The sequence below is a fragment of the Salmo trutta genome, chromosome 8 (genome assembly GCF_901001165.1).
Source record: "Salmo trutta chromosome 8, fSalTru1.1, whole genome shotgun sequence".
Classification (NCBI taxonomy): Eukaryota; Metazoa; Chordata; class Actinopteri; order Salmoniformes; family Salmonidae; genus Salmo; species Salmo trutta.
In genome coordinates, this window is record NC_042964.1 from 21,282,480 (window position 1) to 21,307,555 (window position 25,076).

Below are 25,076 nucleotides of genomic sequence, written 5' to 3' on the forward strand. Positions count from 1 at the left end.
ATCTGGCGGACTCACTAAACACAAATACTTCATTTGTAAAACATGTCTGAGTGTTGGAGTGTGCCCCTGGCTATCTGTAAAAAAAATTAAGAACGTTGTGCTGTCTGGTTTGCTTAATATAAGGAATTCGAAATGATTCATACTTTTACTTTTGATACTTAAAAGGATCCGCCCCTTATTTTCAATTTTCGCTTAAAATGACATGCCCAAATCTAACTGTCTGTACGTCAGGCCCTGAAGCAAGGATGTACATATTCTTGGTACAATTTGAAAGGAAACACTTTGAAGTTTGTGGAAATGTGAAAGAAATGTAGTAGAATATAGTAGAATATAACACAATAGATCTGGTAAAAGATAATACAAAGAAAAAAACAACCATTATTTTGTATTTTTTTTGTACCATTATTTTGAAATGCAAGAGAAAGGCCATAATGTATTATTCCAGCCCAGTTGCAATTTAGATGTTAACCACTAGATGGTAGCAGTGTATGTGCAAAGTTTTAGACTGATCTAATGAACCATTGCATTTCTGTTCCAAATTTTGTATCAAGGCAGCCCAAATGTGCCTAATTTGTTTAGTAATAATTTTTCATGTTCATAAGGGTGCACTCTCCTCAAACAATTGCATGGTATTCTTTCACTGTAATAGCTACTGAAAATTGGACAGTGCAGTTAGATTAAGAAGAATTTAAGCTTTCTGCCAATATCAGATATGACTATGTCCTGGGAAATTTTCTGGTTACTTACAACCTCATGCTAATCGCATTAGCCTATGTTAGCTCAACCGTCCCGTGGAAGGGACACTGATCCCGAAGTATATTTTAGCAATATCATTTACTTTTGACACTTAAGTAAATTTAAAACCAAATACTTTTAGACTTTTACTCAAGTAGTATTTTACTGGGTGACTTTTACTTGAGTCATTTTCTATTAAGATATCTTTACTTTTACTGAAGTATGACAATTGGGTACTTTTTCCACCACTGCCAAAATCGAGCGCAGCACTTGATTTTTTTGAGCTCTCCCTGTAGATTTTGCGGTGATGTAGTGTCCCAATGATTGACAGAACACTGAGCCAATCACAGTGCAACAAGATAACATTACCAACCCCTACGCTCTGTTTTTTTCTGCTGGCTGTCCCAGCACCCCAGAAAGCACTGAGCTAGGCTGAAACACCTGCATTTTGGACCTGCCTTACTCAAGAAAGCAAAAAAGTGACCATATTTGTATCTGGCTTTATTTACTCATCTTCTTTTAAAAAGTAATATGTGACACGTATTAATGCCAAAGTAACATGCACAAAAAAATTAAGGTTCGCCACTGATCTAATTATACATATTCTATTCATGCAGATGTTGGAATACCCACATGCAGGTGTAACAGTGTAGGTTCCGTCCCTCTCTTCGCCCCAACCTGGGCTCGAACCAGGGACCCTTGCACACATCAACAACTGACACCCCACGAAGCATCGTTACCCATCGCGCCACAAAAGCGCAGCCCTTGCAAAGGGGAAACCCTACTTCAAGTCTCAGAGCGAGTGACGTCACTGATTGAAACGCTATTAGCGCGCACCACCGCTAACTAACTAGCCATTTCACATCTGTTACACAGGAACGCCCCTAATTGCTGGCCACAATCACACACAATTGGTAATTCTGGGGATTTTTTTGTGGACTGCTGCAATATTGGAATCCGACCAGTTGGTGGCGTCTCTTTTGTTTGTCTTGCTCTTTGGAATGGTGTGATTTCCATACACAACCACCACTTTATGGGAGAGGAGAACTTGCTACTGGATTTAGGTGGGTGGATAACAACATAATATGGATCATCGGCTTGAAGGCTGCAGCTAAATACATGAACTTATTCATACAATCAGATATGTGGATTAATCGAGGAATGCGAGGGAGTGTGGGACAATGGAATCTCACCCTATGGAATTCAGCAGTTTGATCACATGAAGCGAGTTGTTTGGAAAGGAGAGACGTCGCCTGCATCTACCTATAAAGCTAAGCCGAATCGAATGGACTGTCTTTTGAGAGAAAGAAATCCAAGTTGATTGTACAAGTAATAGGATACAGGATATATCTTTACACTCCAGAGGGGTAACTGGCCTCTGTCTGCATTTCAGATGCTAGCTAGCTAATGCATTTGAGTGGCAGACTAGTTTAGCTTTAGCTAGTTCTCCATTGCTCCCTGTCGCGTCGGCGTCATAGCCGACGAGAACGCTCTTGTGTCCAATCACAGTTTTCACGTGATGTCGCGGATGGCTTTTGGCCTCTATCGGAATTAGCTTGTTAGTAGCCTGCCAGCAATTATTTGCTTATCACAACAAAATATTCTCTACAACAGTGAGTGTTGCAGAAAGAGACCCCATTTGTTAGCAAAAGCAAGTGTTTAATTTGCATCAAAACAATATTTAGTTAGCTATATATAAACATATATAGCAATAATAGCCATCGTTATGGCTAACGTTAACTAGTTAGCAAGCTAGCCAACTTGATGTAAAGGGCAACCTAGCTACCCAGCTAACGTTGCTCGGTGCTTAACGTTATGTAATGCTGGATATCAATAACGTCAGCTAACTAGTCGCTTGTCGTGGATATAATTGTTCTTTCAATTTTGGGAAAGTTTATCGGGAGCATTTACTTGCAACGTTCACTGACCAGTCAACGTTAGCTAGCTTGTTAGGGAGCTAGCCCTTACATCGTAGTTCGCTTTGCATTACTAGATATTGTAGCATTAAACAGGCTCCAGTGTATAGCTACGAGTTAGTGGTGTAGTGTTGCAGTGGAAAGTCCAGTCAGGTCAGAATGCATCCTGTTTACAGCGGATAGCCTCCTCTCAGTCGATTGAGGGATACTTAGGTAATCATGCTGCACCAATGCATGCCATTCGAAGATACTTTATGTGCATTTTAAATGTTGCACTAACTCGATTCTTAGAACAGTTCACAGCACCACATCGAACATTGGCCAAGTTTTAACACAGATAACGGGAAGACTAGTCGAATATCATCACGTGCACGGAGATCAACTACTGTTGCTCTTCCAAGAGCCACTCCAGGAAACTAGCCTCAAGGATTCTGTAACTAAATTTAGCTCGCAAGGGATGGAAACCAATTTACTGAGGATAATGCGAGTACAGTTGTCTAGCTGACTTCACTTGGATTGGAAGTATCAACATAATAAGCTGGAGGAAATCTTTATAAAGACCCATATTACTTAGATTTTAATGAGTTTAAGCTAATGTTGGGATATTAGTGGAAATGCATATGCATTGTAATTAATTAGAATGTTTACTAGCTATTATCTCAAAAAACAAATACAATAGGACAGGATCTGTTGACAAACATGTATTACTCTGTCACTAAGACATTTGATGACAACGTTATTGTGCAAGCTATCACTTCCTGGTAGGACTGTAAACACAACAACAAGCCTTAAAAAAAGAATCTTTACTTTTGTATTGATATGCTTGTTGTTGGCATTGCTATGTAGTTACACTTTGTCTTAAGACTGAAGGAAAATAACACAGTAGATTTTGCACAGTCAGTGGTGCCTGAATTTCATGTATTTTGCTTTGAGATAGCACACAATTTAAAGTCCCCCACCAGCTATTTTTTTTTTACTTTTCCTGTCACGTTAGATAGTTCTAACACTGTTTCAATTTGCCGGGGGCGCAGTTTCAACTGTCTACTGTAAGATACTTGAAGATTGCCTATGAAAAGATGAGGAATATGCTCGGAGCTCTCTCTGAAAGGAATACGCTCCCCACTAGCTGACGTGAGGAGTTGTAACTTTTGGACATAACTGGCAGACAGCAGAAGCACTGTGGAACTCTGTACAAAGAAACTTGAAGAGAAAAGGAGATGGTCACCCTGCTGTGACATCATTGGACTGGAGGAGAGGACACGGACACGCTCGAGCCGTCTGTAGCCATGAGTCTCCGCCCCCCCACCTCAACACTGGACAGGTAGGACTGATTGCTGATGATGGTGCTACTGCCAGATGGGTCAATCTGTTTTATTTCCTTGTTTTCCCTGGTCCTCTCTCCTTGACTCTTTCTCAAAATGCAATTGGATGAGAAGATTAGAGGGGAGGGAGCTCCAATGAGCTTTGAGAAGGAGACGAGTGGGGAGGATGTAAGTAATCAAGGAAGTACAGTGTCAAGAAAAGTATGCGAACCCTTTGGAATTACCTGAATTGTTGCATAAATTGGTCATCAAATTTTATCAGATCTTCATAGAAGTCACAACAATAGACAAACATAGTGTGCTTAAACTAATAACACACAAATTATTGTATTTTTCTTGTCTATATTGAATGCATCATTTAAACATCCACAGTGTAGGTTGGAAAAAGTATGTGAACCCCTAGGCTAATGACCAAAAGTTAGGAGTCAGCTAACCTGGAGTCCAATCAATGAGACGAGATTGGAGATGTTGGTTAGAGCTGCCTTGCCCTGTAAACACTCACAAAATGTGAGTTTGCTATTCACAAGAAGCATTGCCTGATGTGAACCATGCCTCGAATAAAAGAGCTCAGAAGACCGAAGATTAAGAATTGTTGACTTGCATGAAGCTGGAAAGGGTTACAAAAGTATCTCTAAAAGCCTTGATGTTCATCAGTCCACGGTAAGACAAATTGTCTATGAATGGAGAAAGTTCAGCAGTGTTGCTACTCTCCCTAGGAGTGGCCGTCCTGCAAAGATGACTGCAAGAGCACAGCGCAGCATGCTCGATGAGGTTCAGAAGAATCCTGGAGTGTCAGCTGAAGAATTAGAGAAATCTCTGGAACATGCTAACATCTCTCACGCTATGTATGGAGAAAAAAAGGCACAGCACACCAACATCAAAACCTCATCCCAACTGTAAAGTATGGTGAAGGGAGCGTCATGGTTTGGGGCTGCTTTGCTACCTCAGGGCCTGGACAGCTTACTATCATCGGCGGAAAAATGAATTCCCAAGTTTATCAAGACATTTTGCAGGAGAATGTTAGGCTGTCTGCCAATTGAAGCTCAACAGAAGCTGGGTGATGCAACAGGACAACGACCCAAAACAGAAGTAAATCCACAACAGAATGGCTTCAACCCGATTTGAGATGCTGTGGCATGACCTCAAGACAGCAGTTCACACCAGACATCCCAAGAATATTGCTTAACTGAAACAGTTTTGTAAAGAGGAATGGTCCAAAAATCCTCCTGACCGTTGTGCGGGTCTGCTCCGCAACTACAGAAAACGTTTGGTTGAGGTTATTGCTGCCAAAGGAGCATCAACCAGTTATTAAATCCAAGGGTGCACATACTTTTTCCACCTTCCACTGTGAATGTTTACACGGTGTGTTCAATAAAGACATGAACATTTATAATTGTATATATTATTAGTCTAAGCAGACGGTGTTTGTCTATTGTCGTGACCTAGATGAAGATCAGATCGAATTTTATGACCAATTGGTTCACATACTTATTCTTGCCACTGTACAATTGATTCTCCTGATGTCTTCTTGCTAGACATGCAGTCGGTGATTATTATGTTCAAAGATCTACTAGCTTTAGCCTATTGCTTCTACCAGCCCACATTAATACATGTTGGATGTTGTACTAAGTTGTGATCCCCTGAGCTTACCTTTCCGTAAAGGGCTATTCTCAACTATGAGGGAGCTGTATCACATTTGATTCACTGGTTACATTTGATGTGGTATCCTTTATGACTCACTATCTATTGTATTTGTACACTGTATGTGTTTGCATGCATGTCTTTCTGTCTGTTCATGTGTACCTCTCTTTTTCCCTTTTCCTCCTTTCACTTTTGCTGTCTGTGTCCACTTCCTGTGACAGTGGGGCAGCCATTAAGAAACACTCTCACCTGCCCAGGTAGGCTGGCTGTCCAATAAGAGCCCCTGTTGGTGGTTAATGTAGATCTGCAGTTGGAACGCTGCTAATCTCGTCCACCTGCCGGCTCGCTCTCTGTCTAACCGTCTGGTTTCACAGCGCCTCAGATTGGAACTCGAATGAAAGCCTATGGCTGATCTCTCAGTTCAACATCTAGCATAACCCTTAGATCAGGGTTCCCCCAACAAGCGATCCATGTGCCGAATTTGGCCCGCGGGTGATTTTATTTTTTTATTTATTATTATTTTTTTTTATTTTTTTTTGGCCCCCAAGTTTTCTGAGCAAAAAAAAAAAAAACGATTTCACAATTTTTGGACTGTGTTAAAAAAAAAAAAGAGGGAAAAAAACAGCAAATCAGCTCCAAGTGATTTCAATTTTGGAAATCTGTTCCAAAGTATTCCCACGCATAATAGAAATATATGTGATCGTATACAAATATAAGCAAGGTTAGAATATTTGACTAAAACAATAATTTCAATCTGTTTGGGCTTGTTGCGGTCAATTTGCAGCCTATAAATTATTTGTAATTATGTTCTGCCCCCTTGACCACCCGCTCAAGTACAAAATTGGCCCTTCGCTGAATCTAGTTGATGATCCCTGCCTTAGCTGAACCTTCCCCCTACATTGTGGACTTCAGAGCACGAGCAGCGCAAGTGATTTAAACAAAGAATTGAGTTTGTATAAGTCCCGTCTAACACAACTTTAGCAAGCTTGCTTCTGATTTTTTTTTTTTTTAACCACACCACTTTCAAGTTCCACTTTGAAGCAGTTTTACCAGCCTGGGGAGTAGGTTCAGAAAGCTGCTACAGCAGGCTTCCTTTCTTGGTGTCATCAAACTTTACGTACTCTTTAACTCTCTTTGTTTTTCTGTCAGTGCTCGTCTACTTTTACTCTCCTACTTTTATTCTAAACCACCTTTCCTTTTCTCTCTTGGTCCCTTTTTGCCTTCTCTCTCTTATTCCCTTCTTGTTCTCTGGCGCCTCGCTTTCAGCCCTTTTGCTGCTTGGTGAGTTTTCTGCTCAGTTTATACTTGAGCTGTAAGAAATGCTGAAAGGCAAACTAAGCACAGATTCCAGCTCGCCCACTCCCCCGCACCCCCCCCCCCCCCACACAGGATCTCTCCTCCTACCTCTGGCACTCTCTCCATCTATCTACCCCTGGTCTCCTCTACCGATATCTCTGGCTCTTTTACAGTACATTTTTCCTCAATACCTCACATCCTCTCTCTTCGCCTCCTTTTCAAAATGCGTTGGAGAAGGTCTGAGCGACACAGGATTTTGGACCTTCTCCAAAACGCTTGAGAAGGAGTCAAGGAGATGGGATCCAGGGAAAGGCGACTTGAGATGCAGCCTCTGTGTTCCATACCGCTCCTCTTTACTCTCTCCTTGTTCCTCCCTCACCACCTGCCAGAATTCCTCCCTCCCTCCCTCTCCTTCTTCCCAGCCATCCCAGTGTGATCCTGATTGATTAATCCTTCCATCGTGTAGCACCCTATTTGTGTCTCACGTTTCTCTTGTCCTGCCTTTCTCTCCAGGCTCAGCAGCCTGACGATAGGAGACTCGGAGCGCAAGACCTCCAGCGGCCAACAGAGGGAGCCTCTGGCTGACTTCCCCACTGAGAGCACAGGTACATGGGTTTTATAGCACAGACATATCTTCCCCTCCCTCCTTCACTCCATCTCACCCCCCCTCCCTCCTCCTCTCTCTCCCTCTCTCAGGTCAAGGTCTGGTTCAGAGATGTGTGGTTGTACAGAAGGACCAGCTAGGGTTCGGCTTCACTGTGTGTGGCGAGAGGATCAAGCTGGTGCAGAATGTTCGACCAGGTCAGAACCGTCTAGAACCTAGACGTACATTTCTACACGTCTTCTCTCATGCTTCCTGGACAGTCTGTCATATGTCACTCATATATCTCTCCATGCAGGTGGCGCAGCGGTCAAGGCAGGGGTCCACGAGGGAGACAGAATCATAAAGGTTACACCTCGTTTCAAACTTTTACCGCAAACCCAATATCTATGTCTTTGTGATCAGAGACTACACTCAGCGGAGTTAGTGCTTCTCTCTCTTTCTTATCCTCTCTCCATCCCTCCATCTCTCTCTCAGGTCAATGGCTCGCTGGTGTCGTCCATGTCTCATCAGGAAGTGGTGAAGCTCATCAAGTGTGAGTGTCACTGGTTTCTCTAACGTTGGTGCTTAGGATGCCTACATTTGTGAAATGTGTTGAGGTGTAGTAATATGTCTTGTCACTCCCTGTCCTCTCTCTGCTCTTTCACTCTCTATCTCTCTCGCGTTCTCTCCTTCCTTCCAGCTGGGACATATGTTGCTCTGACTCTTCAAGGACCGCCCCCTTCAGCAGCTGCCCTCCCCCTACATCCCCTCCCCACTGACCTCTTACCCAATCAGCGGACGTCACTGGGAGGAGAAGCCCCACCTCCACCACCTCCACCCCTCTCCCCCGGACTGACCAGCACCCCCTCCCAAAGGATCACCAAACCACTGCAGGTGAGTTCCCTCAATCGCTGAGTACCATACCTTAACCGTCACCTTAATACTTAGACACTGGCTGGTAGGCTAAACCTGACCATTTCTGTGACCATATGATCAAGCAATGTTGCGTAACATGGGTCAAACGACAATGAGTTTAATAACACAGCATTTTCTCTCTTCCTCCTCTGTCATTTTTTTGTGTGTGTGTTAGAACCTAGACGTACAGAAACACGCCACTCAGATCCTCAGGAACATGCTGGAACAGGGAGAGGCTGAGCTTCAGGTAACAGTTACGTACAGGGTTGCAAAATTCCGGTAACTTTCCCCAAATTTCCGGGTTTTCCAGAAATCTTGGTTGGAAGATTCCCGGAATCAGTAGGTAATAAGCAGGATCCGGAATCCTTTGGGGAAATGTTGCTACTCCAAACAGTCAAACACACTAAGAATGGATACACTGCTTATGAAAGTAGCTCTTTATTCAGACCACTAATCATTGGGGGGGGTTCTCTTCACTGACCAATCAGCGCCTCTGATAATGTCACTTTGACCAATCCCACAGGACTTGATGGAGGAACTGTTACTGAACCCCTCCCCATCCCTGGAGGAGCGAATCGAAAGTGCCAAGCGGCGGGCCCAACAAGTCAGGGTTAAAATCCAGCAAGATCTGGTGAGATACCTGTGTGCATGACAACAGACTCTTAACACCAGTCATCTAAACCTGTCAGTACCTAATAGTTACTATCAATTACGTTGTCATTACCGCAGTTTAACATCTTTGTTGTTTCTCTGTCTCTCAAGGATGGAACTCGATTGGAAGCTGTGACCAGCTATGTAGTAGCAGGAGAAGGTTTCTATGGGATTTTGTTTGTCAATGATTCTTGTGGGGGTTTTTTTGTGTGTGAGGAAAATGTATGTACTGTCTTGATGTTTCTGCAGGTCGGTTGTCGGGGGATTCAAGTGAAGGAGACTTTGAGGTAAGTAATGTTAGCACTCGTCCTTTATTTATGACTCATTAGCGAGAGAGAGAGAGAGAGAGAGAGAATCCCAGAGAGAGGGAAAGTGAATGAGGGAGAGAGATATAGTCCTTTTCACTCCTCCTCCCTCAGGCCTGTGAGAGCCCCCACTCCTCCCCCTCCACCTCCTCCTTCAGGTCCCCCCTCTACCGGAGACAGGGCTCCGACACACACACCTTCTCCGACTCGGTGAGACCAAGCAACGCGCGCACGCACACCGATTCTGTGAGAATAGACACACTTGCAGACACCTGTGGTCTACCCTTTAGTGAGGTGAACAATGTCTCCTACACACAAAAACGCATGCCAGTTCTATTTGACTCGTATCATCATGATGTGCCTCTTGTCAGGCTGGGAAGGCTCAGATTATTGGCCCGGAGGAAGAGGAGGAAGAGGACGACAGCTATCCGCTCAATGAGGTGAGATGGTCCTCATCAGCAAACATCACTTACCTCATCTAACTACCCTGCGTCTCACGTAGGTATGTTTAACTGTGTTAATGCCCCCCCCCCCCCCCCCCCAGATGGACGGCCCATTTCAGGACATAGAACTTCTCAAGTCGCGACCGGCCCACATGACTGTGTTCATGAGATACCTCTTCAGCCAGCTACTGGATCCCAACCCGCTGGTCAGTGCTTTGACCTTGAATACTGTTATTTACTGTAATTTGATGTCTTTTACATGGGAATGAATCGTGTGTGTGTGTGTCTTTACAACAGCTGTTCTACCTGTCGGTGGAGGCCTACCTGGGCTCCAGCCCTAAAGACGCCCGTGCCCTCGCCCCACAGATCTGCTCCCACTTCCTGGACCCTGATGCTGTATGTCTCTCATTGGTTCAATTAATGGATCTCATTCAGTTAGACCAGGGCCTGTAGGTATTAAGCATCTCAAAGTGGGAGTGCTAATTTAGGATCAGTTTGGACTTCTGGATCATAATGAATAAAATGCCATGGATCGGGGGGGAGGGCTGATCCTTGTTCCGCCCTGCTACTCAGCCCATCGATTCATCTTGAGAGATTGTAAAGAAAGCTTGAACTCGGCTATGTAATGGATCCTTAAAAATAAATGTTTCTCCCTTTTGCAGCCATTGAAAATCAGAGTACGGGAAGAATACCTGTCCGATATAGGTAAGTTACTCTCAACATAGGTCAACAGTTGTTACACTGTTTGGGCAATTTGTGTTATGAATGCACTGTGTTGTGTTATTTGGTTAGTCTTACTGTCTGGTGGTGTTGTCCTGTCCCAGAGAGTCGTCTCCATGCCCAGGAGGACATCAGGGGACCTCTTTCTGAGCTCCAACAGCAGGTGCTGCCTGACATTCAGGACCAAATACAGGATTACAGGTACTGCCTAGTTGAGTAGTGTGTGTGTGTATGAAACCGTAGGTGTGCCTTGAGGCTTGTGGTAAATGCAGAAAATGGCTGTGTGAGCGTGTGTTAATTGTGTTTGTATTGCGTGTGTGTGTGTGTGTGTGTGTGTGTGTGTGTGTGTGTGTGTGTGTGCAGGAGTAAGCAGATGATGGGTCTGGGTTCTCTGTTTGGAGAGGGAGACCTGCAGCAGCTGGATGGAGACCCAGCCAAGGAAAGACTAGTGGTGGACAGACAGGTCACTGCTCTCTGGGAAATACTGTGAGTTGGAACGTCTACCGATATATGATACGTAAAGTATATCTTATAAGGGCCAGGTACTGTGAGTTGGAGTTTGAAGTACAGTATATTCAGTATATACATACTTTGCGGTTTGAAGTTATTGCTTCCCTTGATAAAGATGAGCAAAAATGACTGTGTAAAAGAAGTTGGCTATATTTTTCTGCTCGCGCATTCTCATTTCGACACCAAACCCACCGCTGGTGTGAGTGGCCAAACAGCTCTATTTTCATGTCATCTGACACCTGTAAATGCACTTGGATTGGAACCAGTGCTTTGGTCAGATAACATGGAAATTAAGCGCTTTGGCCACGCACACCAGCGGTGGGTTTGGCGTCGAAATGAGAACGCGCGAGCAGAAAAGAACCTCACGTCGTCTACTGTAAAAAATAAAAAAATGGTGGTGGATCTTGGTTTGACCTGTGGTTTGATTGAAGAGGGCAGTCCATAAGCGCAGACGAAGGATCTCAAAGATCTGGAAGGATCCTGTATGAAGGAACGGTGTAAGATCCCTCCTATTGTGGTCTCCAGCTCATAAAACATTTTCTAAAAAGTCTGTGTCCTCGCACGGTGAGGTATGAAAGGTATTGAAAACAGGGATGTCAATCATTTTAGACCCCACTGTATATTAAGTATATGTCAGGGCCACAAGCTTTTCAGGGCCACTTTTTAAATAGCAATACTATGATAACTTCAAACAATACGAAGGTTGATACTGTGTTGCGCTTACCTTTTTTTCTTGATTATTCAATGTCAGCAAAGCACAACAGGAGCTGCAGTGGGACACACTGTTTGTAACCATCAGAGCACTGAACCCGGCGGTTGCCTAGCAACGGGTCAGCCGTTGTAGCCGCCCGGTGGCCAATAAAACGGTATTGGAGCGCGTGACCGTGAGTCCGCCAGCTCAACCTCTCACTGCACCGTACCAAAGGGCAGTGTGTGATCACTGGGAGCTTCAGCAGGCTAGCCATGGCCGCCTAGGCACATGATGCTTTAAAACACACCCACCCACTCCCATCACATGACTCACTGCTAGCAGGTGTGACTTAATGGGTCGCCTTGATTTTTTTCTCAGTGAGGATTTAAAACATTTTTTTACCTTGTTTTACTGGGCCGAGACTCTTCGGAAATAACCCCCAGACCTAATAAAAATCAAGTTTTTATTTTAAATTGTTATTTTGTGTGGAAGGCCAAAAGGGGCAAGCGATTTAGAATAAGCTAATGGTTGTTTTTCTGTGAGTTGCAGCTCGAAGCACGAAGAGGAGAGCAGGTAATAAAAGCCGGCGCATGTCTCATGCCTGTTTGCTGGAGCATGACTGACTCACAATACTACTCTGTTCGGCATGGAGATGCCCCTCAATTCTGTCGTTCTCGCTTTTTCGCTCTCCCTTCTTCTCTTCCCATCCCTCTCTATCTCACTCTCTTTTGCTCCTTCTCTACTCCCCTTTCTTTGTATCTTCTCCCCCCTTTCACTTTCCCCCTTCTACCTTTTTTCCCTCTTTTTTCTTCCCTCTCCCGCCCCTCTTCAGTTCTCGTCTAGCCTCTGCGGTGCTGCTGTACCTCCGTCACTCAGGCATAAAGCTGAGGGACTCCAGGGTGTTCCCAGGCCTCAGCACTGAGAAGGAGAAGTGGCTCGCCTTCTTTCCCAAGACCAAGAAGGTAAGGAGGGGAGGAGGCAGGACTCTTGTCTTCCACCGACGCATGGATTTGTAATTCTCTTATCAGTCATATTTATTGGAACATCAAAGCTATTCAGGCTATTTTGAATTGGCAGAGCATGTAGTCCATAGGCTACAAACCTTCAGGTAATGATCAACCGAGCGGTCTCACATGTTCGGTCTAATTCCTCTGTCTTACCGTTCATCGTTATAGGGTATGAAACGTTGCGTTGTGGGAGTTTTGCTTCGACACCAGTTTATCCTATTTTCCAGTGGTGTTCTTTGTTTATGTTTACTACAGCTGAGCAGTTCAAAGAAAGATAAGGATGGAGAGGACAGGAAGAGAAACCCCATCCTGAAGTATATCGGCAAGCCCAGGAGCACCTCTCAGTCCAGTAAATATATATACACACACACACACTTTTTGTTCTCATCTAACAGTATAATTGAATTCCATTGACCTCATCCTTTGTTTTCAGTCTTATTGATTTGTTTTAGAGGATTTAAAATGATTGATCTAAGACTTTTCCATCGTTCTGATTTCATTGTTTCTTTTGGTTCACTTTGATTTTCCAGCGTTCCATGTCCCCTTGTCTCCCACTGAAGGTATAATATAATTTATGTATTTTTTAAAATCATTTTAGATCTTTCCTTTTTGATTTTTTTTTTTCTTCCGTGTTTTCTTAGCTCATTTTTAAAGCATTAATATAAAGTGCCTCCAGAAAGTATTCACCCTCCTTGACTTTTTCCAAATTTTTGTGCTTACAAAATGGGATTGAAATGGTTCAATTGCCGATTTTTTTATTTTTTTTTGTTGTCAACATTCTACAAAAAATACTCTGTCAAAGTGGAAGAAAATTTCTAACATTAGTAAACAAAATAAAAAATAACACTATCTTGAGTACGTAAGTTTTCAACCCCCTGAGTCAATACGTGTTAGAATCACCTTTGGCAGCGATTACAGCTGTGAGTCTTTCTGGGTAAGTCTCTGTCAGAGCTTTCCATTCCTGGATTGTTGCAACATTTGCCCTTTTTTTTAAATTAATTTCAAAGTTCTTTAAGCTCTGTCAGATTGGTTGTTGATCATTGCTAGACAACCATTTTCAGGTCTTGACAGATTTTCAAGCAGATTCAATAATATACTTGATATTTTCTGAAGGCACTGCATAATAATAAATGCCATTTAGCAGATGCTTTTATCCAAAGCGACTTAGTCATGCGTTCATACATATTTTACTGTTATCGCTTGCTCTCTGTAGTCTAAGCTGGGTATCTGTAAAGCACTTTTTGACAACTGCTGAGTTACACTGAGTGTACAAAACATTAACACCTGCTCTTTCCATAACATAGACTGTCCAGGTAAAAGCAATGATCCCTTATTGATGTCGCTTGTTAAATCCACTTCGATCAGTGTAGATGAAGGGGAGGAGACGGGTTGAAGGAGGATTTTTAAGCCTTGAGACAATTGAGACATGGATTGTGTATGTGTACCATTCACAGGGTGACTGGGCTAAACAAAATATTTAAGTGCCCCTTTGAACGGGTTATGGTAGTTGGTGCCAGGCGCACCTGTTTGTGTGAATAACTATATAATGTTGCTGGGTTTCCCGTGTGTATCACACAACTGTGGGAAGCAATGGAGTCACCATGGGCCAGCATCCCTGTGGAACGCTTTCGACACTTTGTAGAGTTCATGCACTGACCAATTAAGGCTGTTCTGAAGTATAACATTTTATTTTTTTAATCAATATTAGGAAGGCGTTCTTAATGTTTTGTACACTCGGTGTATGTCGTTTTTATAAATTTACGTTTGATTGATGTTCTATGTACCTGTTCTCTGTGCGTCTCCTCTCCTCAGTGCGTCCGGGCAGTGTGAGGAACATCATCCAACAGTTTGAGAACCACACAGAGATCCCCGGGGAGGAGGGGGCCGAGGGAGACCCTCCGAGACTGTCCTCCAGCAGCCTGGGAGAGGACAGCATGGACAGGTAAGAGAGGGAGGGGGAGAGTGTGTGTGTCTCGACCCTTGTGCAAAATTCTTAGTGTGTTCAAACCTGTGCATGTGTTTGATTCGTGTCTCTCCCTCTCTCAGCCCCACGGTGTCGATGCGTCTGGCTCGTAGTGAGTCTCTGAAGGCGCAGGGGGAGGGGCGTCGGCGGGGCGGGTCCTCGGGGGCGGAGACAGTACCTCGGTCCCGTAGCGACGTGGACATGGAGGACTGTGGAGAGGAGAGTGAAGGGCCGGGCCTGAGACCCTTACACCACAGCACGTCCTCTGCCTCCAGCAGCTCAGCACGGTGAGACTACAACACACACCCAATCCAAGATCTGGAGCATGCACACTGCTCAAACACACACACCCTTAGAACTATGAATCCCACACTCCTAGAGACTGGTTGAGCAGCAGCATTGAATATAAAGCAAATCTGTGTGTTGTTCTCCTCAGATCCTGCGAGAACCCCACCCCTCCGTACACCCCTCGGTCTTCCAGAAGAAAGTAAGTCAACCTTACTACTATAATGTGTTAAGCTTTGTTGAGGGACTTGTAAGTGTATTGAAAATCTGTGTGCGTATTTGTGTGTAGGAGTGTGGAGTTCCCGGTGGCCTTGCTCCCTGACGCCCCAGCCCTAGAGGAGGACGTGGTGGACAGCCACAACTGGCAGGAGACGGTGGCCCCGCAGGTCCTGGCTACTCTCTGTCCCCGAGAGGTGGACAGACAGGCTGTCATCTACGGTAAAAAAAAAAAAAAACTTTAAAAAAACACTGATTGGCCAGGCTTTGGCTAGAAACAGAGGAATGTGCAAGGCTGAGAGTAACACGTGACATTGCTATACATCTATAATTGGGCCCGTATCCTCTAAAGACTACTGTCTATCAGATTAGTTAACACATGAAATCACCCCGTGTGTATATACAACACGTAAGCCTTGTCCTCTCTAAAGATGGCTGCGAAAAGCCCAAGGGATTCTATCAGACACCCGCCTCTATGGGACTGTTATTTCAGAAGGAAATTAGAGGAGAGGGTTATATTTACACCCCTTTTTAGTCTCGTCTCTTCCGCCCCCCCTTCCTTTATCAGAGTTGCTGACGACGGAGGCGTCTCACCTGCGTACACTCAGGGTGTTGGATCAGGTGTTCTTCCAGAAGATGAGGTGTGTTCTGAGCTCTGACGAGCTGGCCTGCATCTTCCCCAACCTGCCTCAGGTCTACGAGCTCCACGGTCAGTCACTGTGTGTCTCTGCGTGTTTCTCAGTCCTGCCAATATGTATCCAAGCAATGTGGATTTGAAGTCCTGATAAGGTGGCGTCGCGTAAAAGGGGTTCTCCGTTTGAGTGGCTTTGCTTTGTAAAATGTCATATGTTTAAATGGTTTTAGTTGGTGCATGGTAGAGAAGCAATGTTTCAGCATTGCCTTTGAGTGGCAGTCCGTGTCATTGATGCTTATGCTCAATGTTGATATAGTTTTTTTGGTCAATGTTGCTCCAATGTTGTTGTTGTTGTTGTTGTTGTTGTGTTACAGCGAGTCTGTGCGAAGCCATGAAGAAGAGAAGAGAATCTCCCATCGTTCAGGGCATCGGCGACATCATGCTGGCCAGGGTGAGTTTAACTAACCATGTCATCCCTTCGTCTCTCTCTCTCCATCTTTGTTTTACTACCCCCCCCCCCCCCCCAATCTTCGTCAGTGAGATGGATTGTGTTGCATTGTTAACCGTGTCAATTTGAAGTAGGGATGGGCAGGGTTAATCGAATATCCTGATATCCGAACGGACATCAGTATTCTAACACTTGTGAACATTTTTTTTGTTTGTTTTTGTTGCCTATTTTTAACAATGGAAAAAGCGTTTCTAAATTAAATTGTCCATGTTACATTGTTACACACAAGGATATACCGTGCCATTTCAAATGCTTAATTTAATATAACAGCAGACTTTAGAATGTAGCGTTTATGTACGGCGCGTTGAGCTACCGCAGCTTCAGATGTCACGTTGCTTTGACAGTACGTTGTTTACAGTTGCACACTAAATATAGACTACAGTTCTTACACAAAGTGATTTTTCTCATAGGTTATGGGTAGGATTGCTGGATACATTCAAATTTGACCAGTCAACTACTAACAGCATTTTGGTAACTTCGTTTTTTAAAATGTAATTTATCACAAGACCTCTAGTGGCCCTTTTGGGGACCTCATAGTATCACTGGAGCCTGACTCTGGCCCTCTGTGTGGCCTTATCACATGTAAAATCAAATGAATGACAAAGCTGTAGATCATTATCATAAATATACACCAACTTAGTGAATACCGTTGGTTTTTAATATGAGGGTTTCAGCATGAAATATCCTTTTTTATTTTACTATGTCAATATGTATTCGTCGTCAATCGGGTTTTTTTGCGTCAAACTGGTGGCAGTTGTGGAGGAAGTCAGTCGTTGGAAGAGTTGCAGAGTTGATTGAAAATAATGCCATTGTTGATGAGATGCTTTTTTCATTAGTCTTTTTTTTCCCCCTCTTGAACCATATGGTCCATCTACTAGAAACTCATGGACAATATGGACACAGATATGAAAAACGAATACAATATATGAATGTGTTTTAATTCATTCAATTATAAATTACCATAGATTGATGTAACATTTCTATTCATTAGCAAAATCACAGAAGATCCCGGTAACTTTGGTAAATCACCGGTAGCTTTGCAACACTAATTATGGGCTCGGGTTTTAAATGGAAAGGCATTTTTACTATCATAGTGCATTTAGCCCTGACAATGGTATGCTATTTTCCCCCACTTCAAACAGCGATTAGCCTACAGGCGCTCACCAACGGAGGGTCCACAAAACCTGGCATAGATCAATGCAAAACTCTCACCGGAATTTTTTTAAAATATTTTTTTAACCGAATCAGTTCTATGATGGCGAACATCAGACTTCTCTTTCACTGTTGCTTTTAGCCTAGGCTACTGTTAGCCAAATACTACCAGAACAGCACCCTGAAAACAATGGTGCACTACCTGCGGTTGTGGCACCTAACATCATTCTGATTGGTCAATAAAGTAGAGCTTTTTGTTTTTCTAAATGTTTTTACTGTACGGATATCTGAGGGAAAAAAATGGCTGATATTATTTGTTTAGTGAAACAACTTGAAATGCCCATTCCTAGTTTGAAGACTTTGCTATTGCTAATACCTGCCAAATAGATTTAAATCAGAGAAAGAAAAAAAAAATGCCTAGGGATAATTGTGGTGTATTTTGAATGGGGCGTCGGTGTGTACCTTTCTGGTAGTTTGAGGGCGTGGCGGGGGAGGAGTTTCAGGAGCAGGCGTCCCACCTGTGCAGTCAGCAGTCACAGGCCCTGGAGCTCATCAAGAACAAACAACGCAAAGATCCCCGCTTCGCACACATCATCCAGGTAACACGCGCACACAGTTGCAATGGCTTCTCTGCTCATGGATTGATTTGATTGATGTATTGGTTGATTTGATGTGTTAACAGGAGTGTGAGGCCAGTCCTCACTGTAGGAGGTTGCAGTTGAAGGATCTGCTGGTGTCTGAGACGCAGAGACTCACCAAGTACCCTCTGCTACTGGACAACATCCTCAAACACACAGAGGGTAAGTAGGATAGGTTTCTACCACACAGACAGATGTACCAGTGGAGAATGTATAACATACTATAGCATAGCATTATGTTACTGTTTGGTGATTTGGTAACCTTGTTTGTTTTGATGAAAGGCTTTCAGTAACTGCTCACTCACGTAATAGCTAACTAGAAGCAGACCTGTAGCTACTAGCTATTGACTCAAGCTTTGGCTATGGTTTTTAAGCTTATTTGATGTCACTTGGAATAACGTCCTTCTCTTCCCCTAGCCGGTTCCACAGACCTCCCTCCTCTCCAACAGGCTCAAGCCTGTTGCCGGGGGATACTGCAGGCCGTCAACGAGGTCGTCAGGGAGACGGAACACCGGCAGCGGCTCAACCAATACCAGCGCAGGTTGGACCCCACGCCACAGTTCAAGGTACTGCCCAATTTGACCTTGTTCATTTTTCCTTATCCTACCTTCCTCTCAAAGTTTAGATTTTTCCTTCAACACATACCCAATGATAAGGTGTACCCAAACGTGCTTCAGTCTAGCTTAAACAAAAAAGGGAATCGGGTGCTCGACTGAGGGACTTGAAAATCCCCAAAACATCCCTTACCCCAGGACAATTCAACGGGCGACCCTCCAGGAGAATAAAGATAAATAGAATCAAGATTTCCGCATAGAGAGAGAATAAAGACTTCCGCGTAGATCTGAAATATTTAGTTGAGTAATTTAACCTGGGTTAAGGAATGTTTTTTTCGTTTTTTTTTGGACATACCCAACGATATTGTTATGGTGATGCTGATGTCTACCATTTTGTCTTCTCTCTCCTCTCAGAGTCTGGACCTGACCAGTAAGAGAATGATCCATGAGGGTCCTCTCACCTGGAAAGTCAGTAAAGACAAAACCTTGGGTAAGAAAAGCCCACCACACCCCACTAATGAGTCGAACCCCATACAGTCTCTAGTCAAACCCCCTTGTCATTGTAATCAACACTTAAAATATTTTTTATTTTTTTTATCAACACTCTAAGCCCCCACTGGTCTCTTTTGGGTTGCAAATGTTCTACAAACCTTGCAACCATTTCCCACTAGGTTTTTGTTAGCATTGTTCCGGAAGGTTCTAACCATGTGGTTCTGTTTCTCCCTGCCGCTCCCAGAGATCCAGGCGCTGCTGTTGTCAGACCTTCTGGTGTTGCTCCAGAGAGGTCCAGACGACCGGCTGCTGCTGCGCTGCCCGTCCCGCTTGCTGGGGGGAGGAGGTGGGGGTAGCGGGGATACCAAGGCCTCTTTCAGCCCCGTGGTCCAGCTAGACTCACTGCTGGTGCGCTCTGTGGCCACAGGTAAGAGGTCAGGGGTTATGAGAGGCAGTGTGGAGTAGTCAGTGGTTGGGCTTAGATGTAACCACCAGTTTTCTGTTAATGGTGTAACAACATTGTAATAGACATCTGTAATAGCAGAACGTACGATCTCAATACTTTGTTTAATGATCATTACGTGGTATTCATGGTTGAGTGATGCCTCTTCGATAATGCAGACCTTTATGAGATACCAACAAAAACCTGTGATTTGCTTTTTGAATGATTGACAGCTGTCACTCATCATGTGTGATTCCTTCCTCAGACCACAAGGCCCTGTACGTCATTAGCACAACAGAGCAACAGATATACGAGCTGGTAGCAGGGACGTCCTCAGAGAAAAACATGTGAGCACATCTAGACCAGCTATATCTATACTAGGACTATTATAGTCCACCAGTTTACAGATAATATACAAAAGAGTTATCATCATTAGCATTTTAACTAATGCATTTTTCTTATCACATGGAAAAGCTTTGGTTCTTAAGTCTTATTTATTTATTTACAGCTGGAAGGACCAACTTGAAAAGACCATCTCATTGGCTGCTGGCTCCTCACCTTCGACCAATAACAGATCCACACCTATTTCGTGAGTATCCCAAAGCTGACCTGTTTCTATCAATTACCATTGAAAAGATGGCATTGTAGTCTATTCACTATGTTTTTCCTAAACAAAACTGCCCAGACTAAATTCTCACTCTCTCACTCACTCAGCTCCCCGAGTCTTGGTAATGCGTCCCCTGTCTCAACTGGCAGTCATGTCTACCAATCAGGTAAGAGATATTGTGTCAGACAGGGAACATACATATGTTTTGGAGTGGATGGTATTTATAGACAGTACATTTCTATACAGTAATATTCTGTATCATTCTCTGTTGTTCACCATGTTGATTATCTTTAATCTCCCTAGACGACTCGATGACGGAGCAGGCAGTTTCAATGGGGACAAACTCTCCTAATGATGAGGACAACGAGCTCACGCCCACCACACCAACGGCGCAATCAGGGGCTTTCCTCCACAGTGAGGGGCGGGACTACGGCAAGAGGCAAATTGGAGTGGCTGAGGCAGCTCTTGAAGACGGTGAGACTGAAAGAGACAGACCTTTTGACTTAAACATACACTTTTGCGTCACTAGAATATGTTTGTTTGATAATCAACTGTCGACTTATTAAATTCCTCTTTCTGTCTCAGTGGAGATGCTAAAGCAGCTGATTTTCCACAACTTTGAGGAAGTTGGGTGGAGTCACGACTCGGACGGAACGCCCACAAACGAGACAGCCAATGAGAGGAGCCCGCTCAATGACAGACAGAGACCGGCGTCCTCTGAGGCTCCCCTCAGTGCCAGTCCCAGCCAATTGGAGGCTGAGCATTCAGAAGCCCAGCCCTCGGAGGTGGGGTCCCCCAGTGTACATGTTGTGAGGAAAGGTAATGGGGACAGAAGGTGTAGACGACAACCTAATAACTTTGGCTGTTTTAGTTAAATGACTGCTTGTTTCTTGGTGTCTACTGTGGTCAAATAAAGTCTGACTCCACTACGGCTGTCCCCGACCCCCCAAAAATCTTGGTCAACCTAGTTGTTTGTTCTTTCAACCAATCAATTGGTTGAAATTTGAAAACTGTATTTTTCCATATATAGACACAACCTGTGTTTTTTAATCAAATCAACTATATGTACTGAGCTTGTCGGATGCTTTAAGGACCCTTTGATTAAATAATTAAGACACACAAATGACTGGAGGGAGCTAGAGATCAATTTAGTCTAACGAGAAGAAGACAAAAAACAGTCTGCTGCTGGCCTTCACAGATTCTGCCGTTCACCCTCCTGATAGACTACACTGGGGGTCGGCCAGCTTTTCCATTTGGAGTGGCAATTTATCTTACCATTTCTACTGATGTGCATGGCAGTTCTGATTTTTTTGCACCTTTTCGTGGAACGGTTTCATTTCCTTTATAATAAAGTCTTTGTATCTCTAAATCATCATGTGCTTAGTAAAAATTATAAAAGTAACTTCTATTGACATTGCCAACTATGTAAAAAAAAAAAAATGCCTGCATAAAGCCAACAAATAAAAACATTTCAGCCTGCAGGTAGAAAATATCCTGATTTTAAAAAATAATAATAATAATAAATCCTATAAATCACATTGGCTACACATTGCCTGTCAGCAAGGAGCTTGAAACTATTAACTTGGGTCCTGCTTGTGCTAGCAAACTTGCAACATTCTATGAAATATTCTGGGCCCTCAGTGTTTCCCGCTCCAGGGAACTTCGGAAAGACATAGTTGTAGGCTATTTGCGCAAGGGATGAAAAGTAATCAGGTAGGCCTATTTTTATGACGTTTCCACCGAATAAGAGCATTACATTTTTCCCCCCTTTCATGCTGAGTGGTTATTGAAAGGGAGAGAGCTGGAAAGATTTTTTAAATAGGCTACATCGAGGAGCTATTGCCATTCTCAATGGTTGTAAAAACAGACTTTGTTTACTTGCTGTTTGAGGTAAAGAAAAAAATACTTTGAGAAGTTCTACAGTGGTGGTCAGTTAAGACAATCAGAAATACTATCAGATCCCCAATAGGGCACATTTATAGGCCTACATTTGTGCGCAGGCCAGGTAGCCTATGCCTACTTCTGTGTATAATCAGGTGCATGTCCAAAATGGAACGAAATAAACCAAAACTCCTCACAAGTATAGCCTAGGTAGTGTGGTCCGCAAACAACGTGTCCAACAACATGTCCACTCCGACAATGAGAACGGTAAAAGACTGTAATAATATATTGAATTTATGAACAGAAATTACCATAAACATTGATGGTAATTAACGGTAAATGTACTGCTGGTGATACTGGTGTGCCATCCCCGCGGCCTCCAATGGATTAGTCCACTGAGACAGGCGTGAATCAGACGGGTGTCCCATGCCAGAAAAACTAAATATTTTAGACTGCTCGAATCTGTCGACCAACAGCCTTTCGAACCAAATAATCGATCTAAATGGGGTCAGCCCTAGACTCCACTGAATGACCTCTAATTGAATGATAATACACACTTTTCTCTTGACATGTTCACGAAGCTCTGTGATTCAATTGGTCGGGTGCTCTTCTTCTGATCTTTCTGCCTCTTTCCACAACTCTGTTTTGCTTTTTGCCTCCTTTTTCTTCTCACGCCCTCGTACAATATCACATCTCCCTCACTTGCACTCAAACTCTCACCCCCATGACACTACCATGCTCCCCTACACATAAATGTATACTGTCTGACACGCGCACACACACACACACACACTCTCTTTCACGCTATCTGTCCTCTTTTATGCACAGCTGTGGTTGCGGGCTCTCCTTCTATCCCTGATGACATCACTGATGTCAACCTTCACTCCGATCAATCACCTGAGCCGAGAGGCGGGGCCAGTGTACGGGGTAATGCTCCAGTAGACAGTCCAGTTGTCCTCTTCAAACCTATGAATATCTTCCATTTAGGTCCCTGGCTCTCTGAGAATGTTTGTGATTACTACACCAGGGTCGTGTCCAGAGCACATTTTAGAAACGCAGATAGTTTGGGTCTGCCTTAAATTTGTCCACTCGTTTTTAATTTTTCCATTTTGAAACGTTTTCCAATTCATACCTACTGACCGCAAGCACACTAGCCACATAGTATAAGATTTCACAGCTGTACTGTCAATTCACCATGAAGATTGACTGTCGCCTTTAATTCCACTGTGCTGTAGGAAACGTGTTCTACCTGGTGATGCCTACAGAGCAGGGAGACGGACTGCTGGATGAGAGTAACACAGATGAGGTCATTGGTCCCCCCACCCTGACCTCCACTGAACTTCCTGATCTGGACCAGGAAGTGATGTTATCAAACATACAGCATCATGAGGAAGAAGGGCAGGTCTCTTCCACCCTGTCTGCAGGCGACCAATCGGAGCCAGGGAATCCGAGGCTGGAGGTAGGGCTTGGCCAATCACAAAAGGTCCTCCAGAGCCATGTGATCAAACACGTGGATGAGATTTTCCACACAATCGAGGAGCTGATGAGCAAGCTGCAAAAGCTGAGGGTAAGGCGTTTAAACACACACACACAGATGTGACATGCTATATTACATGGGAAACAGGAGAATCCACTCACCCACTCAGTTGAAAACACATTTTGACATTATTTCCATGCTAACTATTACTTGTTATTTTCTCCCCCCATAACCCCAACAGGACATCGAGACAGCTCATCACCAGCTGCTGAAAACACTAAGAGAGCTGCCTGTCAATCAGGAGTCAGATGACCTCCCTCGCAACCAGGAAACTGTCATCAGGACGCCGTCTCTGGACCGGGACCCAGGGGATGGTGAGTTCAGCGGTCAAGAGTCATTCCCACCATGTGTTGAAAGATATGGTCTGGACACAACCTTTTCACAAAGGCATTTCTCAAACCTTGAAATTTAATGGGGGCAGTTCTTGTTGTTTTTGTTTGGGTTTAAATCAATTCTCTGAGTTCTGTTATTGATAAGCCTCTCACTCTCTCTGTTTATATTTGTCTGTCCAGCAGAGCCAGCTAAGCCTGAGATCTTCTCCACTGGATTCTAAAGATGTTATCTCAATGAGGAATTCTTAAGACTCACCCCTGCTCTGCCGTAGACATACGCGCACACACACACTGATGGACTGGGACCCCAGCCTTTACCCCTACCCCCCGTCTCACACCCCTAACCCTCAGCCCAATCCTAGCATACACTGCAGGATCCAGGAAGTACTGTGATGTCGTTGGTGTTGTCCTGGGAGACCAGGAAGTGATGCAGGACTGATGGCCCCGGCCCCCTGACACCCAAGGATCTGCCCCCGACACGGGTTCAGGGTGAACTCTGACCTCTGTGGAGCCAGAGGGAGTCCAGGGACGAGAGGATGGACAGATGAAGGACAAAAAAAGGAAGAGACTGAGAAGTAGAGAACAAGTGATGGAAATGCGTGAAGAAGCAAATGGATCATAATGAAAGTGGAGAGTGGGCAGAATCTAAATTGGCAAGGAATAATGCCATGGATGAGATGTTGGATGGAAGTAAGGTTGGTTACATTTGAAGGAGAAGTTAGTATACTTTGAAAGAAGTAGTGATGGTTCAAGGGAGAGAGTTGAGAAGTGACAGATGAACAGGACAACGTAAGGACCCTAGCACTTTACCCACAATACATCATCTGTCATGTATCCATACTCCACAACGGATTGGATTAGTGAGGGACTGGAAACTGGACAGATCACCGGCTCCATTGTGAGTCAAAGCTGCACCTTGTTTGAGCCAAGATGGTAGTTCATTACTACTGGTTGCTTTACAGTATGCCTGCCATGGAGGCCAATCGAAGAACGGTGTGTGTGTGTATGCGTGCACACACACACACACACACACACACACTGAACCAAAATATAAACGCAACATGCAACAATCTCAAAGATTTTAGTGAGTTACAGTTCAT

General features: G+C 44.0%; 1 protein-coding gene across 10 annotated transcripts; it reads left to right on the forward strand.

Annotated features, from left to right (window-relative positions):
- The first annotated feature begins 1,705 nt into the window (after window positions 1-1,705).
- Window positions 1,706-24,687, forward strand: LOC115198458 (rho guanine nucleotide exchange factor 11). Of its 10 annotated transcripts, none has more exons than XM_029760409.1 (43): window positions 1,706-3,972; window positions 5,836-5,871; window positions 6,881-6,895; window positions 7,424-7,515; window positions 7,607-7,711; window positions 7,810-7,859; window positions 7,989-8,046; window positions 8,194-8,387; window positions 8,584-8,655; window positions 8,932-9,039; window positions 9,171-9,219; window positions 9,309-9,346; window positions 9,479-9,658; window positions 9,736-9,804; window positions 9,909-10,013; window positions 10,105-10,203; window positions 10,470-10,512; window positions 10,632-10,728; window positions 10,891-11,013; window positions 12,278-12,301; window positions 12,561-12,690; window positions 12,991-13,084; window positions 13,266-13,295; window positions 14,548-14,677; window positions 14,782-14,985; window positions 15,135-15,185; window positions 15,273-15,421; window positions 15,768-15,908; window positions 16,208-16,284; window positions 17,967-18,092; window positions 18,176-18,293; window positions 18,549-18,697; window positions 19,100-19,175; window positions 19,422-19,604; window positions 19,885-19,966; window positions 20,128-20,208; window positions 20,334-20,392; window positions 20,530-20,700; window positions 20,812-21,045; window positions 22,936-23,034; window positions 23,343-23,674; window positions 23,826-23,958; window positions 24,160-24,687. In XM_029760409.1, the coding sequence occupies exons 1-43, from the start codon at window positions 3,938-3,940 to the stop codon at window positions 24,195-24,197; spliced, it is 4,479 nt and encodes a 1,492-aa protein (XP_029616269.1). In that variant the 5' UTR covers window positions 1,706-3,937; the 3' UTR covers window positions 24,198-24,687. The 10 variants fall into 10 exon arrangements, with proteins under 10 accessions (XP_029616269.1, XP_029616272.1, XP_029616268.1 ...); XM_029760408.1 differs by having other exon boundaries at window positions 1,707-3,972; window positions 24,157-24,687; XM_029760410.1 differs by having other exon boundaries at window positions 1,707-3,972; window positions 9,745-9,804; window positions 24,157-24,687.
- Window positions 24,688-25,076: the final 389 nt, after the last annotated feature.

Coding starts and splice junctions, on each gene's coding strand:
- LOC115198458 (XM_029760408.1), top strand. CDS start 3,938: ATGAGTCTCCGCCCCCCCACCTCAACACTGGACAG. Junction 9,659..9,735: donor GTGGTCTACCCTTTAGTGAG/GTGAACAATGTC, acceptor GCCTCTTGTCAG/GCTGGGAAGGCTCAGATTAT. Junction 20,393..20,529: donor CAGTCATGTCTACCAATCAG/GTAAGAGATATT, acceptor TAATCTCCCTAG/ACGACTCGATGACGGAGCAG.